Here is a 26,754-nt window from a genome sequence, read left to right as displayed (position 1 = left end):
GCTGTTATGATGAACCAAACTGGGTTCAGTGTTTGTCCATATAACAGTTTAATGTCCTCACATAAGGCCCAACTGTCCCCAACTACAACAGTACAATCCCAACAAAACTAAAGGTACAAGTGTAATTGAGGCCAGAATTTACCGATAGATAAAGCAAATAACCACAACAGATAGATTTGTATGTGCCAAAGCTGAACTTTAGAAAGTTGGGTTTACTTTAACTGAGCTAAATTTAATCTGGAGTTCAACAGAAGCGAAAGGAAGTTCTTCCTGCTATCCTGAAAGAAGCTATCACTTTCACACAACAGCAGCACACTAGTACATCTATACAATCTTGTTATAAAATTCATTCCTCCACACATTTTTTCTTAAAAAAAAAAAAGAAAAAAAGTGTACACTCAAGACTTCTCCACAGACACACTCTTTAGAGCACTAAATTGACTACTACAATTTAGTAGTAGAACTGACTACAGCCAGTTCCTACCAAAATTTTTGTTAGGTTTACACATATCTGAAACATGTAACGTTGAAACAAAGGATTCCCAGGTATGTCTTTAGTGAGAAGAAAGTTGGCAACAAATTCCAGAACAGGCCTTGCCTGCAATTTGCAACTTCCTAGATTGTCACATACCTCTAAATGAATCTGAAACCTAAGGCACTTGTGGTTTAATGCCATGGTATTGCACGTCCAGGGGCAGAAAGGGAAAAGCCACATACAGGGAAGCTGCACTCCAGTCCACCAGGAAAGAAGTTGGAAGAATCCCACAAAGACCAGTTCTCCCATGAAATCTCAACAGTTTCATAGAATCATAGAATGGTTTGGGTTGGAAGATTAAAGCTTAAAGCTTTAGATGCTTTAGAAGCTTAAAGATGATCTAGTTCCAACCCCCCTGCCATGGGCAGGGACACCTTCCACTAGACCAGGTTGCTCAAAGCCCCATCCAACCTGGCCTTGAACACTTCCAGGGATGGGGCATCCACAGCTTCTCTGGGAAACCTGTTCCTGTGTCCCACCACCCTCACAGTAAAAAATTTCTTCCTAATTTAAGTCATAGTTTAAGTCATGTTGAACAGCCTTGCTGAGGACAGAGCAGGGATAGGCAGCTGCAGAGGCTTAGCTACTATGTGAGAACCTATTAAGCTTTGGTTTTAATATAGTCAACCCCTAAACCAAGTTAATCAGAAGATTTTCCGTTATAAGTTACTTCTGCACGCTGCTGTTTGATGGCAGCACAGGGTGGGTAGAAGGGGGCTGGCTGTCTTCACATGTAGGAGTGCTCAGTCCTTCACTGCATTTAGAGTTTACCCCTTAAACCAATGCAGCCACCAACCACAGTGCCCCGCATATAGTGCGGTTTAAGGTTGCAGCGTTCACTGCTACTGCACATGGGGAAAATGTCACAGAGCAACGCTGACAGCACAGCACCGTACTGTGCCTCTGGAAGCCATGGGCTCATAGCCTCCAAACACAGTAGCACAGCAGTCACCTCATGCTGTGCTGAATCCATCCACATCAAAAACATTTTTTAATCACTGTACTGTTTAGTTGTCATTATTAATTCTGGTCTTGGGTGTCATTTTTATGTTACATGCATACTTTTACACCTCAGCATTTTTCCAGATTACGGGAGGGAAGCAGCGGAGGAACCAAACCAGCTAGCTAATTGCCCTTATGGTCTTACCATATATACTCTATATAAAGGCACTGCATCAGTCACAGCACAGAAAACAGCTTACAACAATCTGAAATGCTATTCCTATTTCAGATAGGAGACAACCATGACAGTATTATCCTAATTATGTTAGTAACTTCCAATTATATATCCTTTCCCCCCCACCTTAATTTTACCAAGAAAGAGCAAAAGCTGGCAGATCTACATGGTGGCATGATATGAAGCTTTTACCCTGCCAACTCACTCTCTCTGCAGGGCTACCCATCAGACATAAGCTGCTAGGCATAAGCTGAGCAAACTGGGAAGAATTTCTTGAGTACGATCCCATGAATTACTGGCTTTTTACACTAACTTCTACCCTAACAATAATTACCTTGGTTTTGCCACACCTATCCCTATTACTGTCCATCTTTCTATAATGGAGATAGGACAATACAAAGACTTACAGGGCAACCAACCAATCCTCTTGGAAAGGTTTTGGATAACTCTCTGAAATACATGGAGCCTAGATTGCACACTGGTACCTATCAATAGCCTAGAGGGAAAAAGAGGACAAGGACAAGCACTGCAGAATACAGGGCTGTGTAAATAAATACACAACAGGGCTCCAAAACCGCATAGGGTTCTTTTCGTGAACTTCAGATTTCTAAAGCCTGTCAGCATCTCTCACAATATTACTCAGAAACGCAACCCTGTAGGACACTCCTCTTTAGTGTAATACCCTCTTCCTAATGAAAGAGGGTACTTTTGCTTCTAGGATTATTATGCCCATTGCTTTTTTTTGTTTGTTTTGGTTTTGTGAAGAAAGGAAAAGAAAGCAAGCTTATTGCAGTCTTACAATCTTATCATTGCTTCTGGCAATTCAATCAGACAAAAACCTATCATTTTTTTTATTGCTTTAGTTCAATGAGAAAGAAATCAGACCTATCAAGCCCGCTGTCCAAAAATATTCCCTTTTGTCCTTGGTGTCTGCAAGACATGAAGTCCTACTTGCTACTCAGGACTTTCGCTTCCACCTCACTTTTGCTCACAAGCTCTGTCGGATCTCCCACTTTGAAGAGACCACACAGAACACATCCAGATTTCTAAAGACTTCTCAGAAAAACTCTATACTTTTTCTGTATTAATTCTTTGTCTACTGCATCTTCCTCTGGCAAGGAACAGCACAGTCCAATGGTTCCAGACTTCAGTACAAATACTTGGAAGTTTCCAAATAGTTCCTGCTTTTACTATTACTTCTCCAGTGCTTAAAAGCCTATGAAGTCTTCAGTACAAAAATAAGTCTTATCCCATCACATCCCATCAGTTAGTCGCTCTTGTTAAATTTCATTAAGTATAAAGTTCCTGTTTAATAAAATAAAAATCAAACAAACAATGACTTACGAGTTGACAGACACATCTGCTTCTAACTTCCAATTTTTTTTCTAAAACAGTTTGATATTGAAAGAAAGTAAGGACTAATATCTTATTATTGATGACAAATAAAAGCCTGAGAGCGCTATTTTGGCCACTACTTAAGTTATTGCTTCCTATTTGTACCATACAAGCATCTTAAGGGATGCTGGCTTGTTGAAACCCAACGTACCTTAATTTGAATGGAGCTATGCAAGAGGGAGTAAAGGGAATCTTAAGTAGCACTGGCAGAAAAAAAGTTCCGGAAGCTTTCAGATCAAAGGGGTCTCTGCCTTCACACGGAGCACTTTTTTTTCAGAAAGTGAAATAAAGAAACTTTATTTTCAATTCAGTTTCCCAAGGCTTTTTACTGAGCCAACACTGCAGTTCCACCAAAAGTAAATGCATAAAGCAAACACAAACCCCTAAATCAACCCGACCACCAAGAGCATTCAAAAATAGCTTTATGCTATTTATGCATGCAAGACAGATTTTGTATAACAGCCACTACCTCTACAGAAGAGGATAAATGCAGGCATTTACTCTTATGCTGGGTTTTAAGAGCACCTATCCAATAAGTCGAATGGAAAACATAAGGAATAGTTAGAGGCTATAAACAGTTAAAACAAAACCAGCCTTTGGTAGATACTGAAAATGCACATATTGCATATGATGTGCCTATACTTGGAAGAGGTTTATCTTCAAGGCTGCAAAGAGGGAAAACTTTGGTGCAAAGCTTGCTTAATGATTTCCTTTACCTTGTAGTTTGATACTCTGTGCTGAGCAATTACAGTTAGTTTTTCTAGGAGCCCTCGTAATCTCTCCTGTGTAGCATGGGAGATCAAGTTCACAACATCAGAGTTAAGTTCCATAACGTCATGCCTTTTACCTGTGGAAGCAGAGAAAATCCATTACGTGTTTTAGTAGTAGCTGATAATTGAAATAATTAGCACAGCAGGTATTCTGTTCCCCCTGGAAGTCATACCCATTATGAATAAAGGTTTGGAGATTATGATTTTCCTGGTAAAGTCACAACTTCAAAGATCTTAGACATTACATTAATAAAACTTAGCCTGGAGCTTCAGAAAATATAGACATTGTTTCACTTAGCCTCCAGAACCACTCTCCTTGCAAGGTCATTTATAGGACAAAGTTAATAAGAACACAAATCAAGCTTCATGTTCGGGGAGGGGGAGAAGCGGTAGCCGTAGAAATTAGTGCCATATTCTGTTAATTCCAGTAATTAAAAAAAATGGAGAATTACATTTTGCCCTGCCTGACACTGTGCTTGTTAACAACTCATGACATTTATTCGATGAACAGGGATGGTTTTTGCAGCGTACTCCAGGCATACGGGACCCTCACACCTGCCTTGACCGACCAGCGCAGGGCAGACAGACTCAACCATCCCACAGCAGCAGCTCGGACAACACAGATCAAATCCAGCTGGGGTCATCATGCCATCACCTTCAACCTTTTCTCTCGGGCTGCCACTGCCTCTCTGCGTTTCAGCAGCTGTGACTGAGGCTGCCGACAGCTCCAGGCAAAGCTGTGCCAGCCCTGCACCCAGAGCTGGGCATCACCTCTGCAACCTTCCTGCGGCTGCAGGCTGCTGACAGAGAAGCCTTCCTCTGGTTGACACCATCGATCACTCAACGCGACTCCGTCAAGACACCTGGATGGCAGTGACTTTTCCCTGGTAGGCATGGCAGGCAGCAGTTTCACATGCCTCATATGCTGTACCTGTCAGAAGCACTTTTCCTTGCCCCTTGCTGCATTTACAGCAGCTGTAATACTTTATGATGCAATATACAGCACGCCTTCAAAACCCATTTCAGTATTTATTACCAAGTGGAGTGTTAAGAATGGATAAACAGTAGACAGTAAAAAACCTAATAATCTATTTCATTTGCCTTTGTTACTCTAACTGAAAATGAATAACAATCTCGCAAGACAGGGAGAATCTACAGTGTTTTCCCAGATACCATGAAAGTGTTCCCACTATTTGATCTTGGGCAATAAGCATCGGCCTTTTCATGAGCTGAGTTCAAAGCTCATTTTGCTCAAGCACCTTTCAGCACTTCCTCATCAGTTTCTCACTAGACTATCAGAATACTGAAACACCAACTTAAAGACAAAACAAAACCCTTCCAGACCTGAAGACCTCCCTGCACACACACACACACACTTCCTAAACCAGAGGGCTCTGTTCAAAAGCAGAAGTGTTCATTTTCTGAATTGCTGTACTCCCCGACAGTGTTTTTTTCCTTGCAATCAAAATGCATTTCATTTATGACATGAATTATTATCATTACTAATGTGGAACAGCTACCATGCCAGCCATGAAACAGCCAGGCTTGTATCTTCTATCTTTCAATGAATTGTTTTCACACTCCAATCCAGAAAATCATTCTAGAAAAGTACTTTCTCTTCATGTTTTTGTAGAGCTCTTTGGTTTTCTTTATATCCACTTCCTATGAATGACTGGTTAACTCTCTTGTGAATTTAAAGTATATCTTCTAGGCACCAGTTTTTCTCTGTATTTTCTCTTTTTCCACTAGTAACACAGCACTTACTTCACTCAGCTATGCCCCACACAGCTCAGATGGCACATCTGGCACAGGATGTATTGAGCTAGCAAGTAGTATTTGCAGGTTAAATGCTAGTCACAGGCTAGCTGCTTAGTTTGGACTAAGAACCAGTTGTGTGTAGAAACAGAAAGACTTCGTGATCAGGTAGTTAAATCACTGTGACAGAATTATGGCTGCATGTATGAACCGCAGGCTTTCTTGAATGCTCAGCTGTAAAACTCACTGTTCCAGTATGGCAAGAGAGACACAAGCTAGGAGTTGAGCAACAGCCATCCAGTTTGCAGTAGACTGCAGTGGTACCAATCAGCGTGGTGCTATACAAACGCATGCTCCCTGCTCTGACATAATACAACATTGCTAAGCAACAGTTATTACTTTGCTCAGAAACTAACAGCTGAAATGATACATACACTAAAACTTCCTATTACAGTTCAGTCACAGGCATTCAATGTACACTCCACAGTATTATTCACAGATACAGACAAGGAGCTTTAACAACACTTTTCTATAAAGCTAATGAAAGTTTTTTCCATAGAGGGAGTCATAAACAAAGGTCTGCCCTGTGTGTATTGGCAGTTGAAACTTTGTCCTAATGTTGATCAATAAAGTAGATATACCTGAACAGGCAGAGAAATGCAGAAACTGTTAACAAAGTCAGGGTAATGCATCAGGGAAAAGCCCACTGAAGTGTTTTGACACTAGCATCTATACGGTTGTTAAGTGTTTCATTAAATTTAAGAATAATAAAGTTGTTCACTTCTCACATGTTAAAGTGGCACCACCCGTTTCTTTTTTTCTACTTGTGCTTAAGGCTATCCCCATTAAAAAAAAAAACAACAAAAACCAAAACACCTCACAGACAGTTGTTTCCTGCAAGGGGAAGTAAAAACTCAGTACGGTTTGGTAGAAACACATAAATTGAGATGGCAGATCTTAATAGTTCTAGCTCATCCTTCAAAGATTGGAGGGTGGCTGATGAAACAGGCAAGGAAATACTACATCCATATATATGTTACGTATGCTTTGCTCTCACCTATGTTCAAGATCTTCTTCTGAAGCGCTTCCGAGGACAGAAAAGGCTCATCTGCACAAGAGCGGATCACTGTACCAATGAGTTCAGAGTTTGTTGCCAAAATGCATGCATTCTCCTCGTTAAGATTGACCCCAGCCATAGAAGTCACATCATTTATGTCATCTTCATCTCTACTAAAGAAAAAAACCCAACATTTTATGCTTCGTTCAGAATAAAGAAAAAGCCTCTTGACTATCAACAAACAGCTATATTCATGTATCTTGGAGGCTACCCCTATCCAATAGATGTTTAGTGTGGCCGTGGACAGGGACAGACAGCTCCTAAAAGCATTCACACTTCAGTCAAGTGCCTCAAACATTAGCTTGACTGATGCCTTAGTTGCTAGGCACACAGATCCTTTATATGAAACTGAAATTTTGAGCAAGTTCAGAAACCAAGGACTGAGGTAAACCTGAATTGAAAGTCCCCACAAGTCCCCCACCCTGCACCACTGCTCTTACAGCCTGAAATTTGTTCTGAACCTCTTAATTCACCAGGTAGAAGCAAGCGTTGAATCAAGTTGAATATTGACTCATTGAACTAAAACAAAGCCCATTTTCAGAGATGCCTATATTACCAACTTAAGCTTACAGCACAAGCTTATTAGCACAGACCTGATCTTCGCTTTTCTTTCACTGAGTTCCCTTAAAATAGAACACATACACACTCTTTTGTCTATATACTAGAACCAACCCACATCCTCCCCTTTGAATCAGTCCTACCATACAGTATTTTTGTACAGAAGCACAGCATCCTCTCCACTATGAAGAACAGCGGCAGAACTCTACTTAACATCCCTTAATTAGCTGGATTCTGCTGTAGCAGCTTTGGAATATGCATTCAAAATAAAAACTCAAATCTGGCATACCTAGGGCTAACAACTCAGACTAGTTATAATCACGGTAAAGCTCATGTTAAGCTATTTTTTTAAAAGATCATTTAAATTAAAAATATTGAATGAATCTTATATGGGAAACATACTTGCAAGACTTTGGCGGTGAAAAGATCAAAGTTATTTTCAAATACCTTCAGATCATCAGGAGAAAGCCTTCTTGCTTCATAAAGTCACAAACGCCCTAACGGTGACTTCAAGGGTTTAGGACTAATCCAGAAAGTCTTAGTATTAATACAGACAAGTGGAAACACTCAATCTGAAAGCCTTTTGAATTGGAAAACAAAGAAAAAAAAAACCAAAATGCACACACACCCCTCTTGAAAAGTATTCTCTGGCAAGGTTTGATAAAGTTCATCTTCAGGAAACACCTCACTCTCGAACAAGCGGTTAGCCAGAAACTTGCCATTCTTACGTGAAATGGGATCTCTCAGAGGCTGTTTTCTGACTGACAACAGGAAGAAGTTCAGATACCTTCAGCATGGGTTGGGTTTGAGCAATACTCAAAAGACACAAGAAAATGGAATGTTTTTCTTAAACTATAGATGGATTTTCTTCTTTGGCTTTCAATACGTTTCTATGGTGCGAGTCTTCTCCCACAAACTTCAGGAAAGATGCTTGGCTAGGAAAGGAATCCAGCCTTCCCCTACCCCTCCTGCCATTCATTTGTGTGTCCTCATGGCTAGGAGTTTCTGTGTGATTCATTCAGGGAAAAGGAGACCTAACAAATTCTCAAACCAGCTTAATTCACGAAGCCTACCTAGATACTATAGCTTCCTGGCTAGGCTTGTGCCCCAAATCCATCATGGTAAGAAAAGCACTAAATCCCAGGACTGTCGGAACAGTTAGATAACCACAGTTATGATTCAAAGCTGAAGTCGGCAATGCCACAAGTGCTTCCTTCCTCCTATCCCTTTCACAACCAGCACCTGAGCAGTTTCAAGCACATACTCCTGCTCTCAGCCCAGCACAGACCTCTATCTTTCAACAAGCCTGTAAACGAACGGTCACTGCGTGATAATTGAGTGCGAACTCGTCTTCACAAGTATACTCCAAGTATATTCCTTTTCTTATTGGCCACTACAGAAAAGTCTTTGCTGGTGGCAGAGACAAGAATCCCACCAAAGTGCAGTGACTGCCATGGATCTGCTGATAAAGATTACAAAATCAACACAACTAGCATCTAGAACACACATCATAAGCTATCAGAGCTGCAGATGCCAGAAGCTGGCATTATCCCAGTGGAGCTGTTTAAGCAATCCAAGGAAGGATGCTTGCACCTCAGGTACACCTGTATTAAAAACTCTGTGTATATATATATGTGTGTATATATATATATATAAGCACACACACACACGTATTTTTAATATATATAATATAAAGCTGTAGTTTTAGTAAATAATTTTAGCTTTTCATCTGGCCACATACTCCAAATACCGAAGCATGGAGGAGGTAAACTTCTACACTATACATCTATCTACCTTTCGACATACACAAGTTTCAGTTCCTTACAACCAGCCTTACAAGAGCTTATACACAAGCAGACATCTCTGCTGTCTCTGCTGTTTTTAAGGACCAATTCTAACTTCTTCACTGTGGGACATAAAATTGCATTAAGTCACTGAGTCACTAGCCTTGAAGAAACATTAATTTGCACCTACGAAAACACTGCTGTGCTTATTTTACTTAACCCAAAGAAACTACCATGGTATTTCCTTAGAAGAAGTGTTCCCTAAAGAATAACGTAAATTTCAGAAGCCATGCTAAATTTGTACTTGTTACTATACTTTTTTCCTTGCTGTTCAAAGAAACCTCAATCATTTGAAGTAAGGTATCACATACTTTGAGTAAGCTACAAAAATCATTCTAAGGTGATAAATTTACATGCAAATGTTTCTGTTGGCTACTGACTTGCTTTCATTTTCAGCACTTCCTCCATTAAGCCCCTCTTTCACACCACTTCTTTTAATGGTTTTTGCATTTGATCATGTCACACCCAGAAATCAACAAGAAAAACTCTCCCAGCTGTTTTAAGTCTCCAGTGATGTAAGATTATCAGGACAAGGGGAAAACCTGAACACAGAGTTCTGAGTGTTACCCTGTATGAAGCCAGCTTTGATGCTTATACTGAATATTCCACTGGAAAAGCAGCTCTCAACAACCTCACACCTATGAATGTGCCTCCATCAGCTGAAAAGTGAGTCTGTAGCACCCTCTGGTGTGTGACCAACACACATCTTCTGAATCTATATTTACTCCATTTTACACAACAGTCAAAGGGAAAACTAGAAAGACATGCTTAACCCAAGCCTCCGTGCACCATCACAGACAACTAACATGGGACAGAACAATTCCAGCAGAGCGAGAACCACCAGTGCTCCACAACCACCACAGCGCAGGAGAAGCAACTGCCCAGATGTTCTCCACTCTGCTGTCTCGCTGCTGTTTTTCTGCCAGTCGAGACTGCTAGTACCTTCCGGACAAAACGCACAAGTCAGAGTTGTATGTCCTTTGGCAAACCACACTATTAAATAGAATAGGTGCAAAACAAATATTTGAAGATGCAAATATAGCACATACTTTACAGAAGTACGTAGAGCAGTTTATAAAGATCTTGATGTTTTAAAAACAGACTGCCCATTACAATACATGCCATGGGGCAATCAAGTTCCAGCAATGCCGATGCTTAGCTGAAGTAATTTCTAGAAGTTTTTCTTTAATAGGAAAGGCAGGGTGGGGAATCACCATTTTTCTTACTGCTCATCTCAAGCAAGCTAAAACAGTCCATTAAAGAGCAGACAAGGTCAAATTGACGCTAAATACAGCTCGGTGAGTATCACATCCTTGAATCCTAACCTAACCTAGTCACACAATGGCAGAGGGAGTCAGGCTTGATGACATACTGCAATGACAGTACACAGTTTGAAGTGTCACACGTACAATCACATCAGTTACAAGATATGCTCTCTGCCCACGACAAATGTCATCACAAAACCAGAAAGAGGACCACGGTGCTTCTCTCTGCATCACACATGACCAGCAGTTGCTGGATCACAGTCACAACGAATAGCTGTGCTGGGAATACTGGAAGTCAGAACAGAAGAGAGCAAACCACTTCACAGTTTACCAGGAATCATCTATTGCCCAGGCCAGATTAACACTATGTGGTGCTAGACCTGCTCGGAGAACAGAGATACTTGACCACAGGAAGCCAAAGGTTCATATACCTGAACCTGGGCAGTGTGTGCCTGAAGATTCTCATACATAATTTTTAGTCAGAAAGTTTAGTAGCAGTGAATAGAATAAGCACCAGGGTGTATCCAAAGACATAAATTCTTCGGAGACAAGAGAATTACCAGAAAAATTTAAGGTGAATTAGAGATTTCAAATCTGAATTCTCATGGCCTTATGAGTATCGTAATTCAAAAGCAAGAACAGAAATCCATCATGGATCACACTGTAAAAGCAGTGTTTTTCCTACACTAAGAATTAAACAATCCAGGGAAGGAACTCCAAGAACTCAAAACTTTTTTCACATAAGCTAGTTGATATATTCCAATTGCAAGATCACAGAAAAAATAAAATGTTTCTTTTTTTTGGTGGATTTTTTTCCCCAAACATCATTACCTGAAATTAGATCCCAAATTATATTCTGAAGTATACTTCATCAGAGCTTGAGACAACCGAACAGAGCTATTACTTCAACACCAGCTTTTCATTTCAACTTCTGGCTACCAGTGTTTTCAGTGTTCACTGCATACGTACGTTACTGTGAACAACAACAGCTCTCTGTCTATACCAGTTCACACAAAGCTGTAGCTTTCAAGAGATGAGAACTCAGCTGAAAACAAGACAAAGGTGTCATGTCTGGTTTTATCCCTGGAAGAACAACTCCAAGCTTGCCTTGAAGCCTTAAGACCAATAACGCTTATGGCAGTCTGCACCTCTGTTCCAACATAACATTTCAGAGCTACAAAAATAATTTCTGCTTTTGAAAAGTTAATCAGTTACCAGAAGTAAAACCTTTAAGCACTCTTGTAATCTGAAGGCCTGAAGAATATGCCAGAAGTCATAATTAGAGGTGTAGTCAAAGACTTTCACCTCTACATACAGGAACAAGCTTGTAAGAGAAGCTAATAAAAGATTTTTTAAATACAGCAGAGCTTTACGCAGATTACCAAGCCAGTCCAAGTAACAGTTCAATGCTGTTCGGCTGCCTGTGAAAAACAGAGATTGTATCTGCTTTAATCCTATGGAGAGCTTTTAATACAAGGTAACTTTGCTTTAGATTAATTACCAGTACTTGCGGAATGGAGATCAATGTGTCTCCTCTACAACTGAAAAACCGATGTGTCGATGCACACTGTTCATATAATTACACTCCTGTGATAGCATGATGAAAATCCAACCTCATCAGGACAGTTTTCTTACATTAAGAATAATTAACATCTGCTATGAGGTCAAAAGTTTTAGTTTCCCCTTGCCGATTAGTATTATAACATGAAAAACACCTATCAAACAGGTTTCTTTAGAAAGTGCTTTTATTTGGGTTCCATTCCCACCTCCACACTTGCCGTCTGTTCCTTTTGTTCCTTCCTATAGTAAACTTCTGATATTGTTTATTTTTTACCTGAAGGATGTTACTCCGTTCTCTGTTATTTTAGCCTTCTGAACAGGAGATGCTTGAAGCGACAGAATTTTATTTCCTGGCAGGGTAATTTGTTTCAGAATGGAGCCTAAAAAAACCAACAAACCAAAAACAAAGAACATGCCATAATAGAAAGCAAAATGCTAAAGACAACTGTTTAATCGGTTTGTACTTCTAGCAAAGGTTACTGCAGACTCAGTAACAACTAATTAGGTCCGTTTCTTACATTCTGTATGTTCTGTATAACCAAAACCCCTACGTGCTGTCAACAAATACCCTCCTCTGTGTTGACCAGTGTAAGGTTTTAGCAAAAACTGTCTGGCTGAGACAAACTCACATTATACATCAACCTTGACCTGTTAAAGTTAAAAAGCAAAGTCATGAAACGACTCTCACAGGCATCACAGTTTAATGGAAGTTCACTGCAAGGAGCTTACTCACAGTATTTTAACAAGTACAGATGTTTGATCGACATGCTTTTACCAGGTGCCAGAAGGAGACACAGCACCAAATTTCTCATCAGAACTCCAAGCACACAGAAAAGATGTTCAACTTATCGCACAGAGCTGGTTGCTCCTGACAGACAACCACCTTCTTACATTCCTACAACCTACCAACAGCCTGCACTTATTTCTATACCCCAGCAGTCCTCTCCTTTTCCATGAAAGGGGTTTCACTTTACCTGCAGGAAAGTGGCTGGTTTGAACAAGTGTATTCTGTGGCATCCTCTTCTCAGTAGATGCCTGTAGGGTCAGCGTTGAGGGTTGCGGGAGCGTGGATACTTGCTTTACAATGGTTCCTGATGGTTGTTGGACTACCTGGAAGCGGAATATCCAATATCAAGAGTGAGAAGAGCTAAACATACAGAGAAGTAAGTAGTATCAACACATTAATTTAGCCAGAAGTGCTGCTGGGCATGTATACATGCATTAAAGCAAAAGCAAACATCATGCTCACAAAAACATCACTTTTTTAAAAAATTTCATGACAAGAAATCTTGTCAAGACAACTGGTGGTGAGCTTTAAGCTCCAGCTCATTCAGTGAGTTCTAACAGACATTTCGCCCCTGTTCTCTGTTGTTAACCGTAATAGGTAAGTTTCACCAAGTATTTCACAATCCATTAAACTAAGAGGCTTTCCTGTCTTGGCTAACAGACTTAACAATTGAATATGGAGTCTGCCTGCCAATAAGTTCAAAAGGGTAGATAACACATATACCTAGTTAAAAGGAGAGAACACCAGAACAAACAGAAGTCTTACATGAAATCCTTTTCCTGACAAGAATTATGAGTACACACTATAAAGTTGCTAATGCGTTTTTAGAGCCACAATATCAATTGTAAATTGAGATGCTGAGTTTGAAAGCTTAATGCTTTCAGTACACTGAACACCAGTTAGGGGGAACACGAAGTACCAACTAGCAACACCTACAGCAAGTAGAGCTTCTACACAAAAACATCGGTACACTGCTGAAGGGTAAAAAGGAACGGGGGTCGATAGTTTTGTTTAAGGACGCTCTTGAAAGAAACAAAACCCAACAGCAGGATGTCATCATAACACAGACCTACAGGAACAGCACATAAATACTAATTCTTCCTCTTCAGGGGCAACTATTAAAATGCAAGAAAATAATAAAATTGCAGCATCCTTAAAAGCCTCATTTCTATGCCTCCTAGCTAGTAGAACATGGGCTGCACTTTTGATAAATCCTTTGGAAAAGTTCTTGATTATAAGTAGTAAAAAGATGTGCTTTTACCAAAGCACAAAATAATCAGCATCTTCAGACTGAATCTTATTTTTAGCAGCAAGAAGCTAATACAAAGGAATTTCCAGGGTCAAGAGACCACTTTTTCTCCTCTGCATCTTATATTCTAACATTAGAAACTGTGAAGAGTGCTTATACAGGAACACTGCGTAAGTTAGTTGAATGAAAGAATTGACATCTGTAATACTTCTGACATTAGGCTGTCTCCTGTCATCTAACTTCATATTTATCAGTAAACATCACCAGCATAAGCATCACACATTCACAAAAAGAGGTACTTTGTGTATCAAACAGTCAAGATACACCCACCCATCCCCATATTAATAGCATCATGGTTTGGCATAGCAGCAGTAATGTAGAATAATTGAGCTAAAGGTGGTGTCTGAAAACCAGGTAACAAAGAGACAGCTCTTGAGAAGAAACACAAGATCCTTGAAAGGAAAGAACCACACAAGAACAGGAACAGACTGTGGATAGAGTCAAGGCTCACACATGCAGCACTTCCTCGTGAAATAGTACGGACACTAACATTTGCTTCTGTATGTTTTTATCAAAGCACAGTTTGATCTTTCTGAAAAATCCCGTTTTCATACACTGGAAGTTACAAATAACATTAACAGCATCATTTATGTGTTCAGGTAATTACGGAGCCACTGACCAGCTCGGACAAACTACTCTCAGGCTCCACCAGCACGCACACTGACATCCACCTAGAGATCCTCCCTACCACCAGCTAGAACGATGCTTCATCTTCAGCATGCAACAGCACAGGAAGAAACATAAGCATTCAAGATTAGGCATGGCAGACAAAAGAACAGAGATAGGCAATGTTAAATCAATAGTCTAGGTGGAGACTGGGAAATAAGTCAAGTAACCAAGCAGACTAGACCAGCGAGAAACAGGTTGCGCTGGTAATAAAGCAGATTTCCTGTTTGCCATTCTAGCTGCTAGACTAACAAAAACTGGAGGTCCTTGGGACTTGCACAGGAGAGGGCAACAATCCTAGAAATTTTGACAAGGATCTAAAGAACAGATAACATCTTTGAGAAATAGTTATTGTCTCTTTTTTTCAGGTTAGCAGCAAGAAGTAATAAAGAAAAGGGACTGTTCCTTTATGCCCCATTAAATAGGTCAACAGAGACATCAGAATAAAAAGCATCAACACAAGTAAAACAAAAAAATAAAAAAATGCAATGCAACATCCAGCTGACAGCACAGAGACAGCTGCTTGAGAGAGGCTTTGATTAGCCTTACTTGAACCTGTTTCACATTCATAAGGCGAAGTTCAGAGATTAGCAGAGAGATGTTGAGGTACCATCACACACTACAAGCAGTATTTACCTCATGAAGAAAGCCTCACCAGCTGAATGGAAAAGCATACATCCAGGACAAAAAAACCTTGAAAAATAACAGAGGCGACTCGTCTGTTCAAGAAAGCCCAGCTCTAAGGGGACTCAAAACTAATAACTCACTAAGAGCAAGCAGTTGGAACAGCACGAACACTTCATTCCTTTCTTCAACCGTTAGCAATGTCCAGGGAGAGCACCTCACTGATAATTCCAGGGACAACACCATAAAATTCTTGCTCTTTATGCTTAATATGAAGCTGCCGTCTCACAGCACCTTTCCCGTCATTGGAGGCCAGTGTCTGGTAATGTAAATTTTCATTTATTGTGCTTTATCAAAAGACAAAGCAATACTATACCAAGACAAGCTTTATTTCCAAGATGAAACTTCTTTGTAAGCCAACGATCTCAAATGAGGCTGCATTAAGAAAGTCACCAGGAAGGAACCCTTCCAAACATGGAACTCTCACAGCACAGGCATGAGATCAATCCCAACAGCATCCCTGAAGAAGAGGTCCCTCAGCATCTGCTATATGAACCCAGAGTTTTGATAAGCATGCTACAGAAATGAAAGTTACATTTTGCATCGGTTTGGTCACAATTTTAAAATTAAAATACTACCATACTGCATTCCCACACACCACCATTAAAACAGAGCTGGAACATGAAAGTTTGCTTTACATTCCTCAAGCACAAGAGACCTAAATTAGAAATGGGAATGCAGAGGGAGCGTATGGCATCAGAAAACCCTGCAGGCTGGAAAAGGAAATAAATTGCTGGCAGCATTGTATAGACAGATTTGCACAGCTGGCATGTGCTTCCTTTCAGCTGGCAGCAGGACCCTTCTGTTTAGGGAGGGGAGGTCCAGGTTTGTTTTCTTGTGGAAGGAAACAGACCCTCTGTCCTTTCAAGCAAAGGCATTAGGGAAGACCTAGAAGACGCAGCCACTTCTACTAACTTGTTCTTTGTGCTAATAGGTTGTCTGAACAAACACCAAACTCCTGATATGGCTAAGCTGCAAAGTGGTCAACTCAGCTCTTCAACTATATCCAAGATCAAAATCAGATAGGTATTTTGAAGAGCAAATATTTTAACACTAAGCTTGTGATCTACAGAAATGAGGATAAAAACATGTTTTGTATGTAATTCAATGTTTGTAAGGCACAGTGAAGAAAAGCAATTGCAACAGGCTGCAATACTCCATTAGTGGAGAAGGCAGAAGTAATTTTTTGAGTTCACCAATATCATATTCAATAACTGTTTTGACTCCCCAGTTTAGTGTTAAGCTTCCTCATCTATTTGTACAGATGGTCAACCTTTCCCCTGGATTACATCGACTTGCTGTGTAGCCAACAAACTGCTCTCCAAGCCTTGTACAACCTAAGAAGCCCTCATTTTCTTCTGGCTGAAATTTCAAATTTAGTCCTCAAAGACAGCAAGGTTACCAACTCCCTTTCCAATTTGGCTTTAGCTACTACTATCAAAGACTGTCAGTGCATATGCTTGATAACCGTTGTTTTGTTTTTTAAACAAACCCACTCATAAAAAGTAGCCCCTATCCCCTTCACAGAGCTGAAAGCTTTGCTCTTTTTAAGCAAATTTGGAAAGGTGAAAAGCTGGTAGTATAAGCTCTTTGTTTAGAATGCGGGATTCTTGTATTACATCCACCTTATACACCTTGAAAGGAAGAAAACTAAAAGAGGAAAACATTTTAGGGGTCTGAATACTGTTAAGTCAAGTATACACAATAAATAAACTACAAAGGGAATTCACACACGATGCCCTACTATACCTGTAGTAAGTAAATCTAGCTTCACAGGAAGTCTAAAGTTTTCCCCCCTTTTTAAGGAAAGAGATCTTTACAAGGAAGTCCTATTCAAGAATTGAGTTCTTTAGCTGGCAAAGGGAGACTATTCTCTCAAAATATGCGAGAACATTACTTAGTGAGTAGTGTGGTGTTTGACTGGTCCACCTCTATCTCAAACACCCATAAATCAAACCTAATGTACTTCACAATGTTCCTCTTTTGGGTATAGCTGTGATCCACAGTTTGTTGGTATTTAACATGAACATTAGCAAGAAGTTAACCTGTGCCAAGAAAAAAAAATGTTAACACATTGCTTTTGAGGGTATTGTTTTAATAAGACATTTATTCCTCCCAGAATTTGTTAGCTAATGAGGCCTGATAGAAAAAGCTTACTTTTCAATGACTTCATAATTAACATGTCTTAGTAAATGCAGAGGTCAGAACTCTGCTCTGAAAAGCTCCTTGAGCTAGTCTGTACATTTCGGTTAACATATCACTAAACATCATCAAGCCACTTGGGCCTGCAAAGTATCCAAGGTAGGAACCACTAAGGTACAGACACTGGAATCCCTGGTGGCTAGCTGAGGCACAGCCCTAACAGGGCATCTAACAGTAATTAATGTAAGCATCCCATCAGCATTTTCTGTTTCTGACACTAGCATTTCCTGCATTTTCTTTCAGATAATGATCTGGCTTTCCTGCACGCATAGCCAGGGTCAGAACTCTTATTCCCCCGTGTCTCAAGCTGGATGTTCAGTCTGGTGGAATGGTGATCAGCATGTCTTGCAAGAGACCGACCTTACACCTTGGCTTTAGATTCACCTTTTCAGCAAGGGCTTAATAACCAATTAACTCATGGCAGACTAGATTCATATGTTCATTAAAAGAAAAAAAAAAAAGCTAAGAATCAAATTGGTATCCTCTTTACAGAATGCTAGGAGTAAAGTAAAGAAGCCTGGTTACAGAGAAGTGAAGAAATTAATCTTACCAACTGTTTCACTTTAACCACTTGCTGAGCACCTACTGACTGCGCAACAACAGAGTTTGTCTGTGAGACTTTAATATTGATTGGGGTTCCAACGACTGGTTTCAAAGACTGCAGAGGGGTTGTGGCTGAAGATGCTGCTGTAGTGACCAGCAGTGGTTTTGTAGACTGGAGAGAGGACGTTGCTACTGCAGAGGTGAAGACTGGCTTGACAGTTTGGATAGCAGTCAGCCCTGACGTTGCTATTGTTGTGGCGAGGACTGAAGCTGCAGGCCGAAGAGATGCTGCCACCACTGCAGAAGAAACAGGCTTCACCGTCTGCATAGAAGCTGTTGCCGATGTGCTGGCAAGGGCTGGTTTTATAACTGGAGAGGCTGTGACTGTTACAGAAGACGGTGCTGCAGAGGTACAAGTCAAAAGAGCTTCTTGGGTTGGAGCTGGCTGCTGCATACACTGCTGGATAAAGCTCTGAGCATTGGGCATTAGCTGCCGTAAGGCAAGCATGCTTTTCTAGAAGAAAACAAAAAAATCACTAGATGTAACATCAGCAGAGTCTTCCACAATACCGATACATTAGCAACTGAATCCTCTTCTCATCTTCCAATTTAACTTTTCATGAGACAATAAATTACTTATTCCAAACAAGTTTCACTAGAATTCAGGCACTCTTAAATTGAAGACAATACTGCTCAGTAAAGACCACAAGAATCACCAAAACAGGCTGAACAAAGGTCAACAGTCACCGCGGCTTCACTGCACATAGCAAATCCCATCTATAGGGAAACTCACCCATAACTTTGTTCTTTTGTTCAGATTTTTCAATGTGGAATTTATGTGTCAGCGTAAGACCACTTTAACTGCTCTACTACCTCAGAAAAATTTGTTTTGCCAAAAACCCTGCTATATTGTAACAGCTGTGTTTATTCCACAGAGCCTTTCTGACAGAGAACTACAAATTATCCAATAAAGTCAGAAACAAGCTCTGAAGATACCAGCACTTCTACACCAATACAGCTGTATCTACACTAGGGGGGGATACCACTTTAACAATGTCTGTGTAGCTGCAGCAGCACAACTTCAGCCAGACAGTTCCATGCAACAGGAGAACATTAGTAAGGGTATCTGGCAACACCTCATTTTTACTACAGCTGTGTTTGAGAAGGTTAATGGACAGAATAATTGTCAAGCCCTCTACAGATTTTTCCCCTAGACTATGTACAATCTGTTATGGCTCAGAACCAGGGGAAATCAGTTCTGCAGCTACCTGTATATTCTCACAAATGCTTTTTCCCCCCCCCCTCCAGCATAGTGATGTTGCTCTGGGCTTCACACAAAAGGAACGTCTCACATGCTAATTTACTAAGTGAACAATTATTTGCACATCTGGACCTTCTGTGGCACACCTATTTCTAGTGTTCACTCCCTGTTCTTTTAAAAGGCTGCTCAGCTTTCCTCATGCTCCTGGATGCAATTTATTTATCAAACACATCCAGCACAGATTTGAAAACCAAGCAGGCTTCACAGCCAAGTCACTGTTCTTTTCCACTTATTGGAACAGACAAAACAAAACACATGCAACTTCATCAAAAACCTGCAGCTTAAAGATAAGAGACAACTCCAAAGAGTCCTTCCTAAAATTCCACTTCACTAAAAGTGAATTGGCAACAAGCTGTACCAAATTTCTTTCCAGACTTGAGCTGCAAGCATTTCCCCCCTAAATAAGGCCAGGACCAATCCTCACAGCACCTTAGAGAAGTGCTCCTGAAGTCAGCTTCCATTTGGCACTTAGCCCTGCCACTGCTGCTCACAGTTACAGACCAGACCTAACTGGTGTGTACCAACTACACATCCTGACGACACTTCAGAAAAAAAGCTACCAGGGTGCAAGGCACGGGTAACACTACAAAGTCAGCTATTTTTGACCACAATGTCTAAACATTTCAGAAGTCACAGTATCTCTTTGTTGATATAGCGTGCAACAGGGAGACAGCGCCTTGTCAAGGGTTTATGGGGTATGGATACTGCCCAAAACAGAAAAGCCTAGGTGATGCCAGTATCTGGCAGCATGCTGCAAGAGAAACGTGCAATGGCTCTGCTGTGATAGGGCAGGGTCTGACACTTGCTGATGAACCCAACTCAGCTTCTGTGTAACTGCCTCAAGGTCTATGCACCAACTCCAGCAGCTCTCCACACTGCGGGACGGCTTATTAACTCAGGCTGAGCCCCTTCTGTGAGTGCATGAGGACAAGAGTGCTGTGCTAAACCTTGGGGGCCCCAAAGGAGTGGAAGCATTAGCAAGTGCAGTGCGGCCACCCCTCAAGTCCTCTGCATAAGCTAGTTTGGGGCTATCAGGGCTCACCAGCTCCAAACAAGGTCTAGCTGTGCCAGATCTAGCCTGGGTCTGCGCAGAGCTACTAAGTTCACCTGCACTGTTTTGGGAACACAGCACAGCAGGTCCCGTGCAGGCACAGCCAGCCCATGTCCAGTGGGGTTCATTAGCCAAGCCCCCGGATAAAGCAGCTACACTACTTCTGAAGCCAAGCTTGCCCTGGCAGTTAGTAGAGCTCTGCTGAGACGCTGTGCAGCTCACAGGAAACCTCTGCCAGTCACACTGTCCCTGTACTCACAGTGAGCCCCATCCTTCTGCAGCCAGAGCTGCACTGGATGCAAGAAAGCCCATACCCTGAGCTGTCTGCTTTTCTAGCTTTTGCAGGGGCATTTAAGAAGCCTCCAGGGAATTAAATAGAGAATAAACGACCAACATGAAAATTTTACATCAAGCCCTGCAGAGATGGCTGTAGTCTTCTAGACTCATGGCAAGCTTGCTAGCAAGCACTTAAAGGTTGCCACTGTAACAAAAATATTCATCCCACACTTGAACAGATTAACACCAGCCATCTAAAGCAGTATCAACATTATTACATACATTATTATATGTGCTGTCAAATAATAAGGAAGAGGACAAACTCCAGAAAACCTGTCCCAGCTAACTATTCTTCCTTGATTCTCCATCATGTCTATAGTGAACACTGAGCAAAAGTGCAGAACTATCAAGCCTATGAATACTGTGTACATGGTGTTTAAGTAAATGTAACCAAGTTTTCCATGTTTTCACTGGGATTTAATGTTTGCTGTACAAAGATGTTTATTTTTATTTTGTTAATTCCACCATATGATTGAAAGTGTTAAGAGAGTGTTTTTTAATTTGCATGTTTATTTGCTTGAATGGAGGTAGAATTGTCCTGAGTTACTTTTCCCAAACTGCAGTAGTTCTGTCAGAATCTTTCTGGAGAAAAGGGTGGGGTTTTTTTCTGCCTCTAGTTACACACAAACCATAAAACATGTGAACAGCTTTATGTAGATTTTTAATCTTAAATACTGCATAAGCTGTGCAAAAGCCACTGTTCTCAGTCTTCTGCTTTAAAACTCAGTTTTCATGAGAAAGTAAGAGGTCATCTTAGTATAGCTGCCCTACCGCAGATGCACCAGCTTCCTAAACATTAGTCTCCACTAACAGCTAGAAGCTAATTACTCTCCAATTTAAGAACACTGCATAAATTACTCCCCAGAAATCCTAAGTCCCCAAAAAATTCTTTCCAAGAGCAAACAGTCACACAGGGCTGGCTTAAGCACCATTTCCCCAACTAATCCAAGCAAATACCTATCTGAATGCTCTGACTCTTTCTTTTCTGGTCCTCCTCCCTCGCCTCGTTAAATACTGCATATCCAAATCAGATGATGCTTACCTTGAGAAAAGGAACTAAATACGGTTGTGGAGATGACTTGAGCTCTTTGTAGAGCTTTTTTGTAAACTCTTCTGGTTCAATTCTTGCTTCCTAAGAGGAAAGTATAATTACAATGAGAAATTATAACTATGAATTTACCATATATATTCCCCCAGATATTGCCAAAAATTCATGAAAATTTACATTGTCACAGAACTGTTCGATTTCAGTACTCAATTTTTTTTTCCTTTGTATTTTTAAACAAAATGTTTTAGGATAGAAGGATGTTGTAATTTAGACATAGTAGTATCAAATTAAACCACTTTTTTCAACTACAGGCAGTTAACATACGTAAGGATACGTGTTCAAGCACCCATTCACTGAACTGATTGAAACAAGTTTAAGTGGCACTGATCCTTTTGAGTACCTCATTGTTATACAGAGATATTTAAAATCCACTATTTTTCTGTAGGGGTAGTTTACCTGCATAGAGATCAATTTAAAGAGATGGAGACAGAAGACAACTCAGTAGTTTTTGTAAGACAATTCTAGTCTAATGCACACATAGCATAATAAAGCAGAACACTTAATACTGACTTTCAAAAGCAGGAGAAACTGAACTTCAGAACCTCACTTCTGCACACCACTACAGTAACAGCCTTCTGGCTTGCAGAGTCAGTTTTTCTTTCTTAATGCTTTCCATGCTGCCCCAACAGGAACACCTGACTCCAGGGCTTGGGCAGGTTAGGAAGCTGCAACAGACTTCACAGACCCCTCAGCAGGACCATGACAGGGTGGTGGGTAGCCCCAGACACTACTGCCCTTTCTCACCCTCCCAGGTGAGACCCTGACACAGAGTCACCAAGAATATTACCTCCTCTAAAAAGCTGCAGACACACAAGGAAGAGGGACCCCAGCACCAATCTCAGTCTCTGCAGATAAATTACTTCTCTAAACTGTAGTCTCCTTTGGAACAACCGTTCCAAGGAGCTACATGACCAGAGCAAGGGTGTTAAGGACTGTATATTCACAGACAAACCAAACTTAGAGCAGCTCTCCTATTTAGTCATTTGATCTGCTGCCTGTTAGGTCTCACCGAGTTGTGGATACAGGTCACCGAGGTCTCACAGATACAAATGCAGTGATTTGGTACACTACATCTCTGTGCACACAAGGTGCTTGACACTCACTTCATAAGATGCTGCCTTAAGGACCATTTTACTTCACAGCTGCTGTTTACTTGTTTCTTTCACACATACAAAACATTAATTTATTTCACATTTAAATCATATACACAAACTGAATGGCAAAAGAACAGCATTTTAAAATACTACAAAAAGCAAACAAGTGCACAGTTAATGACGTATTAATGTCTGGTAACAAGAGTTCTTAAAAATAAAAAAGTACTATAAGTACAAGAAGGAACAACTCCAGTATTTTCCTACAGAAGCAAGGTGTATAGTCTGGGCAGGGACACAGAGGCAGGGGAATCAGATTTTTGCAAGATTTGCTCTCTGAACAATATGCTCTCTGTAATTACACCTCCATTTACACCATGTGTTTCTAGACTGAAAATCCTTTGGTACCACTAGCAAAGCCATCTCCCTCCACCAGCCTTCTGCAATGGTGGAACAACAAAACAGCAGCAGTGGTCAAATGCAAAGACAAGACGTGGCAGGAGAAATTGTTACCAAGAAAACCCAGCTGTGCTGGGTTACAGCATGAAGCAGCATACAGAAGCTACCTACAAGGAGAGAGAGAGGTTGGCAGCCATCATGTTATTTTCTCCATCCCATTGTCTAAAGACATAGATAATGTCAGCCTTGTTCCACTGGAGCTTCACTATCAACCTGAAAATCAGTTCTGTCTTGGAATCAAGCAGTAGTATGGACATAGCACTGCACTATAACCTCCATGGCAATACTCTTGCTGTTGAGGACTCAAAAATACACCACCACAAAAAAAACCAGCTCAGATCCAGAAGCTGTATTAACACTGTCAGCTCCTCCTGCTGTCAGTTACCTGTGTGCATAAAATGAACAGGGTGGGGGTGGGGTGGGTAAATATATAATGGGATCCGGTTAAAAGAAGAGCTATAATTTAAGACTTGAAAAGGGTCAGATATACTCAGCTACAAATCCAACTCTTCAGCTGTTCAAAGAAAAAAAGAAAAAAAAAAAAGACAAGCAACAGAACTACAACAAAGAATGTAAAAAATAATACACAAATGATACAGACTGTTTAAAAAAAATAAAATCTCACCAATAAATTTTGTACGAGATTCTTCACATTCTGCCCCATCTCAGGGGCTTGAGGTCCACTAGATGCCAGCTTTATTAGCGTAGCAAGAAAATTCTTGCATTTCTTCACATTCTCTAGCATCTCCTAATGTGGAAATAAAGAGAAGACTTAGATATTGCATTGGCTGTCCAATCTCTGATGAATATAGAGAATGTTAATTTTTAATTAAACTTCTTTTTTTCCTTACTGTAGAAGCGCTGGTCTGTGCTACTGTTGTGCCCTCTGCTTTCACAGAGACTGCCTTTTGGGAGATAGCTTGTGCAGGTGGTCCTGTAACTGGAAGTTTTACAGGTGTTCCAGTACTCGAAGGCTTTACAGCAGTAACTGTAGTAACACTAGCTGTTGCAGCTGCTGGCTGAAAGGAAAAATTAACACTTTTTAACCAAAGACTAATGTGACAAACACTGTATTCTACTAGCATATAAGGTGGCGCCCTCCCTCCACACTACTATTTAGAACTTACATAAGCCATTTTTTAACTTTGTTTTTAAAGTTTGGATTCATATGCTTTGAGAGGCTCTATTTAATACACTAAGTGACAGAACCCCCACAGCTATAATGCTGTTTTTAAATCAAGGGTGGGGTGAAGAAATGGTCGAGGCTCACCCACACTTAAGCACTGCCTGCAACTTCAAGTGAAGACAGAAAGGTAAAATTGTCTTGAACAAGCCAACATATTAACTTTGCCAGGCTCCTACAGTCTAAGCCTAATGAATTTTGGACAATACTAAGCCAGGTGATACTACTCTGAAGATAAATAATCACTTAAGGTTGTCTTTATCTTCCTTTCTTCCCCCTACAGCTGCTCTACTGATTGCCCTTACTCTATCACGAGCAGGGTAGGCAGAGGATGGTGTCCACTCGAAGGATGCGTGTGCCAGCAGAAGCAGCCAGCTGAGCAAATGCAACCTTAAGCTCTTCCTGCCTTTTCCTCAAGGGGAGCAGTTTGGATCTCTCCTCTACCCAAACACAAACCCTCACCAAAATAGTTATTTTGAGGCCTCTCTTAAAAAGATCTCATTACAATTCACCAACAGATTCAGAAGCTCCAGCCACAAAGAGTAATGAAGGTTTAGGAAAAAATAAGAACACAATTGCCCCTCTCCTTTGCAAACCAGGCTAAACAGTAGTTTCCAGAGGAAAGTGACTAAATGAAGTAATCCTACTTCAGATTTTAAAGAGAAAAAAAGAAATAAAACCACACCCCCCAAAATCCCAACAAGGTTATTCTAATACAACAGAATACATTACGAGTAAAACACTTAACCTCTACAAAACCAACTACTTTCCATTTCTCACCCTGAGAACTAAAAAGCCAGATTGAACCTGCAGATTACAGAAAAGCAAGAGTTTCAGGTTAGTGTTTGAAACCTGAAGTTGAGTGCCATTTTTCCTCCAAACCTCTCAAGCGAAAGGGAAAGTCTGGTTTTGTAGGCTAAATTCTAGGTTCATATCTGCACAACACACACAATTGCTTTCACCTACTCTTAATACATTTAAGCACCCCAGTTTAGTCCAACAATCACAAATTAATACTTGCTAATTGCATTACTAAGACAGTAACACAAGAACCTAACTTATCCTATCATGGATAAAAACTAATCAGAGCAGGACAGACACCATGTAGAATACCAAAGGGCTTTTAAGTCTTTCAGGATAGGGAAAATTCATGATCTAACACTTGAAACTAAAGCAAAACACTGGCACTTTAGTAATTTATTTATACTTTTTTTTTTTTTCCTGGGTGGGTGCCCCTCTCCCCCCCCCCGGCTGCTGCCAGCTTGACATGAAAGAAGCAGGCAGCTACCAGAAAGCTTTCCAGCTTAGGCTCCCACTGTTGGTAACACTTTAATCGCTCTCTGCAGGATCTTTGCCACCACCACTGCCTCTTCCAAGGATGAGGCTCAACAGCTCTAAGACCACAGGGAGGCAAACTGGGCATGAGAATCCCACAAACAGATGGACCGGAGGAAGACGAAGGGGACAGAGTACAGATCTGCCAAGCTGCAATGCCCTGGGCTTTTAAAAGTCGAAAACATGAGGTTCACAGGAGCTGATCTCTTGCAAATTCCAGCATGTTTACACATCATGACCAGAATGGCATTTTATCAGCTGAGGGAGGGAACAACAGGAAGTCTGCTGGACCCTTTTCCCAGGAAGATGGATATATGGGAATTAACTTCTGTCATCTACCCTCAACCTTTTTCACTACTGACAATTCTCATTCTCACTTCGAGCAACAGAGAAACCATTGCCACAAAAAAAATGGCATTAACCCTGCATATTTTGAAGTTCTTTCTAGAGAAGTGCTCTGCATCCAAATGAAAGTGCCCCAGCATGATGCTAATTAGATACTTTGCAGCTCTGTTATCCCATCTGGGAAGAAGGTAGAAAATAAAAATGCAGGTATTTTGTCTAACCTCAGAGCTTAAACATTCAAGAACGTCAAAAAATAGAAACATATTTGTAGAGGAGGAGAATAATCGTGAAGTCAGTAACTAGAGAGAGTTTTGCAGATAGTACTGTACTTGACACAGGATAAGAGATACACAACCAA

General features: G+C 40.7%; 1 protein-coding gene across 1 annotated transcript in view; it reads right to left on the bottom strand.

Annotated features, from left to right (window-relative positions):
- Positions 1-26,754, bottom strand: part of TAF4B (TATA-box binding protein associated factor 4b) — a 74,344-nt gene that overhangs the window by 28,964 nt on the left and 18,626 nt on the right. Inside the window, exons 4-11 of the mRNA XM_040586670.1 lie at positions 24,385-24,552; positions 24,159-24,281; positions 21,918-22,007; positions 18,175-18,681; positions 12,951-13,086; positions 12,251-12,356; positions 6,690-6,862; positions 3,824-3,954 (exon numbers count right to left, since the gene is read on the bottom strand). Coding sequence (XP_040442604.1) covers positions 3,824-3,954; positions 6,690-6,862; positions 12,251-12,356; positions 12,951-13,086; positions 18,175-18,681; positions 21,918-22,007; positions 24,159-24,281; positions 24,385-24,552 — 1,434 coding nt within the window. The remainder of the gene's footprint in view (positions 1-3,823; positions 3,955-6,689; positions 6,863-12,250; positions 12,357-12,950; positions 13,087-18,174; positions 18,682-21,917; positions 22,008-24,158; positions 24,282-24,384; positions 24,553-26,754) is intronic.

This window comes from Falco naumanni, chromosome 3, assembly GCF_017639655.2.
Source record: "Falco naumanni isolate bFalNau1 chromosome 3, bFalNau1.pat, whole genome shotgun sequence".
In the NCBI taxonomy this organism is placed as follows: domain Eukaryota; kingdom Metazoa; phylum Chordata; class Aves; order Falconiformes; family Falconidae; genus Falco; species Falco naumanni.
The sequence above is the reverse complement of the archived record's forward strand: the minus strand, read 5'-3'. Positions and strand labels throughout refer to the sequence as shown.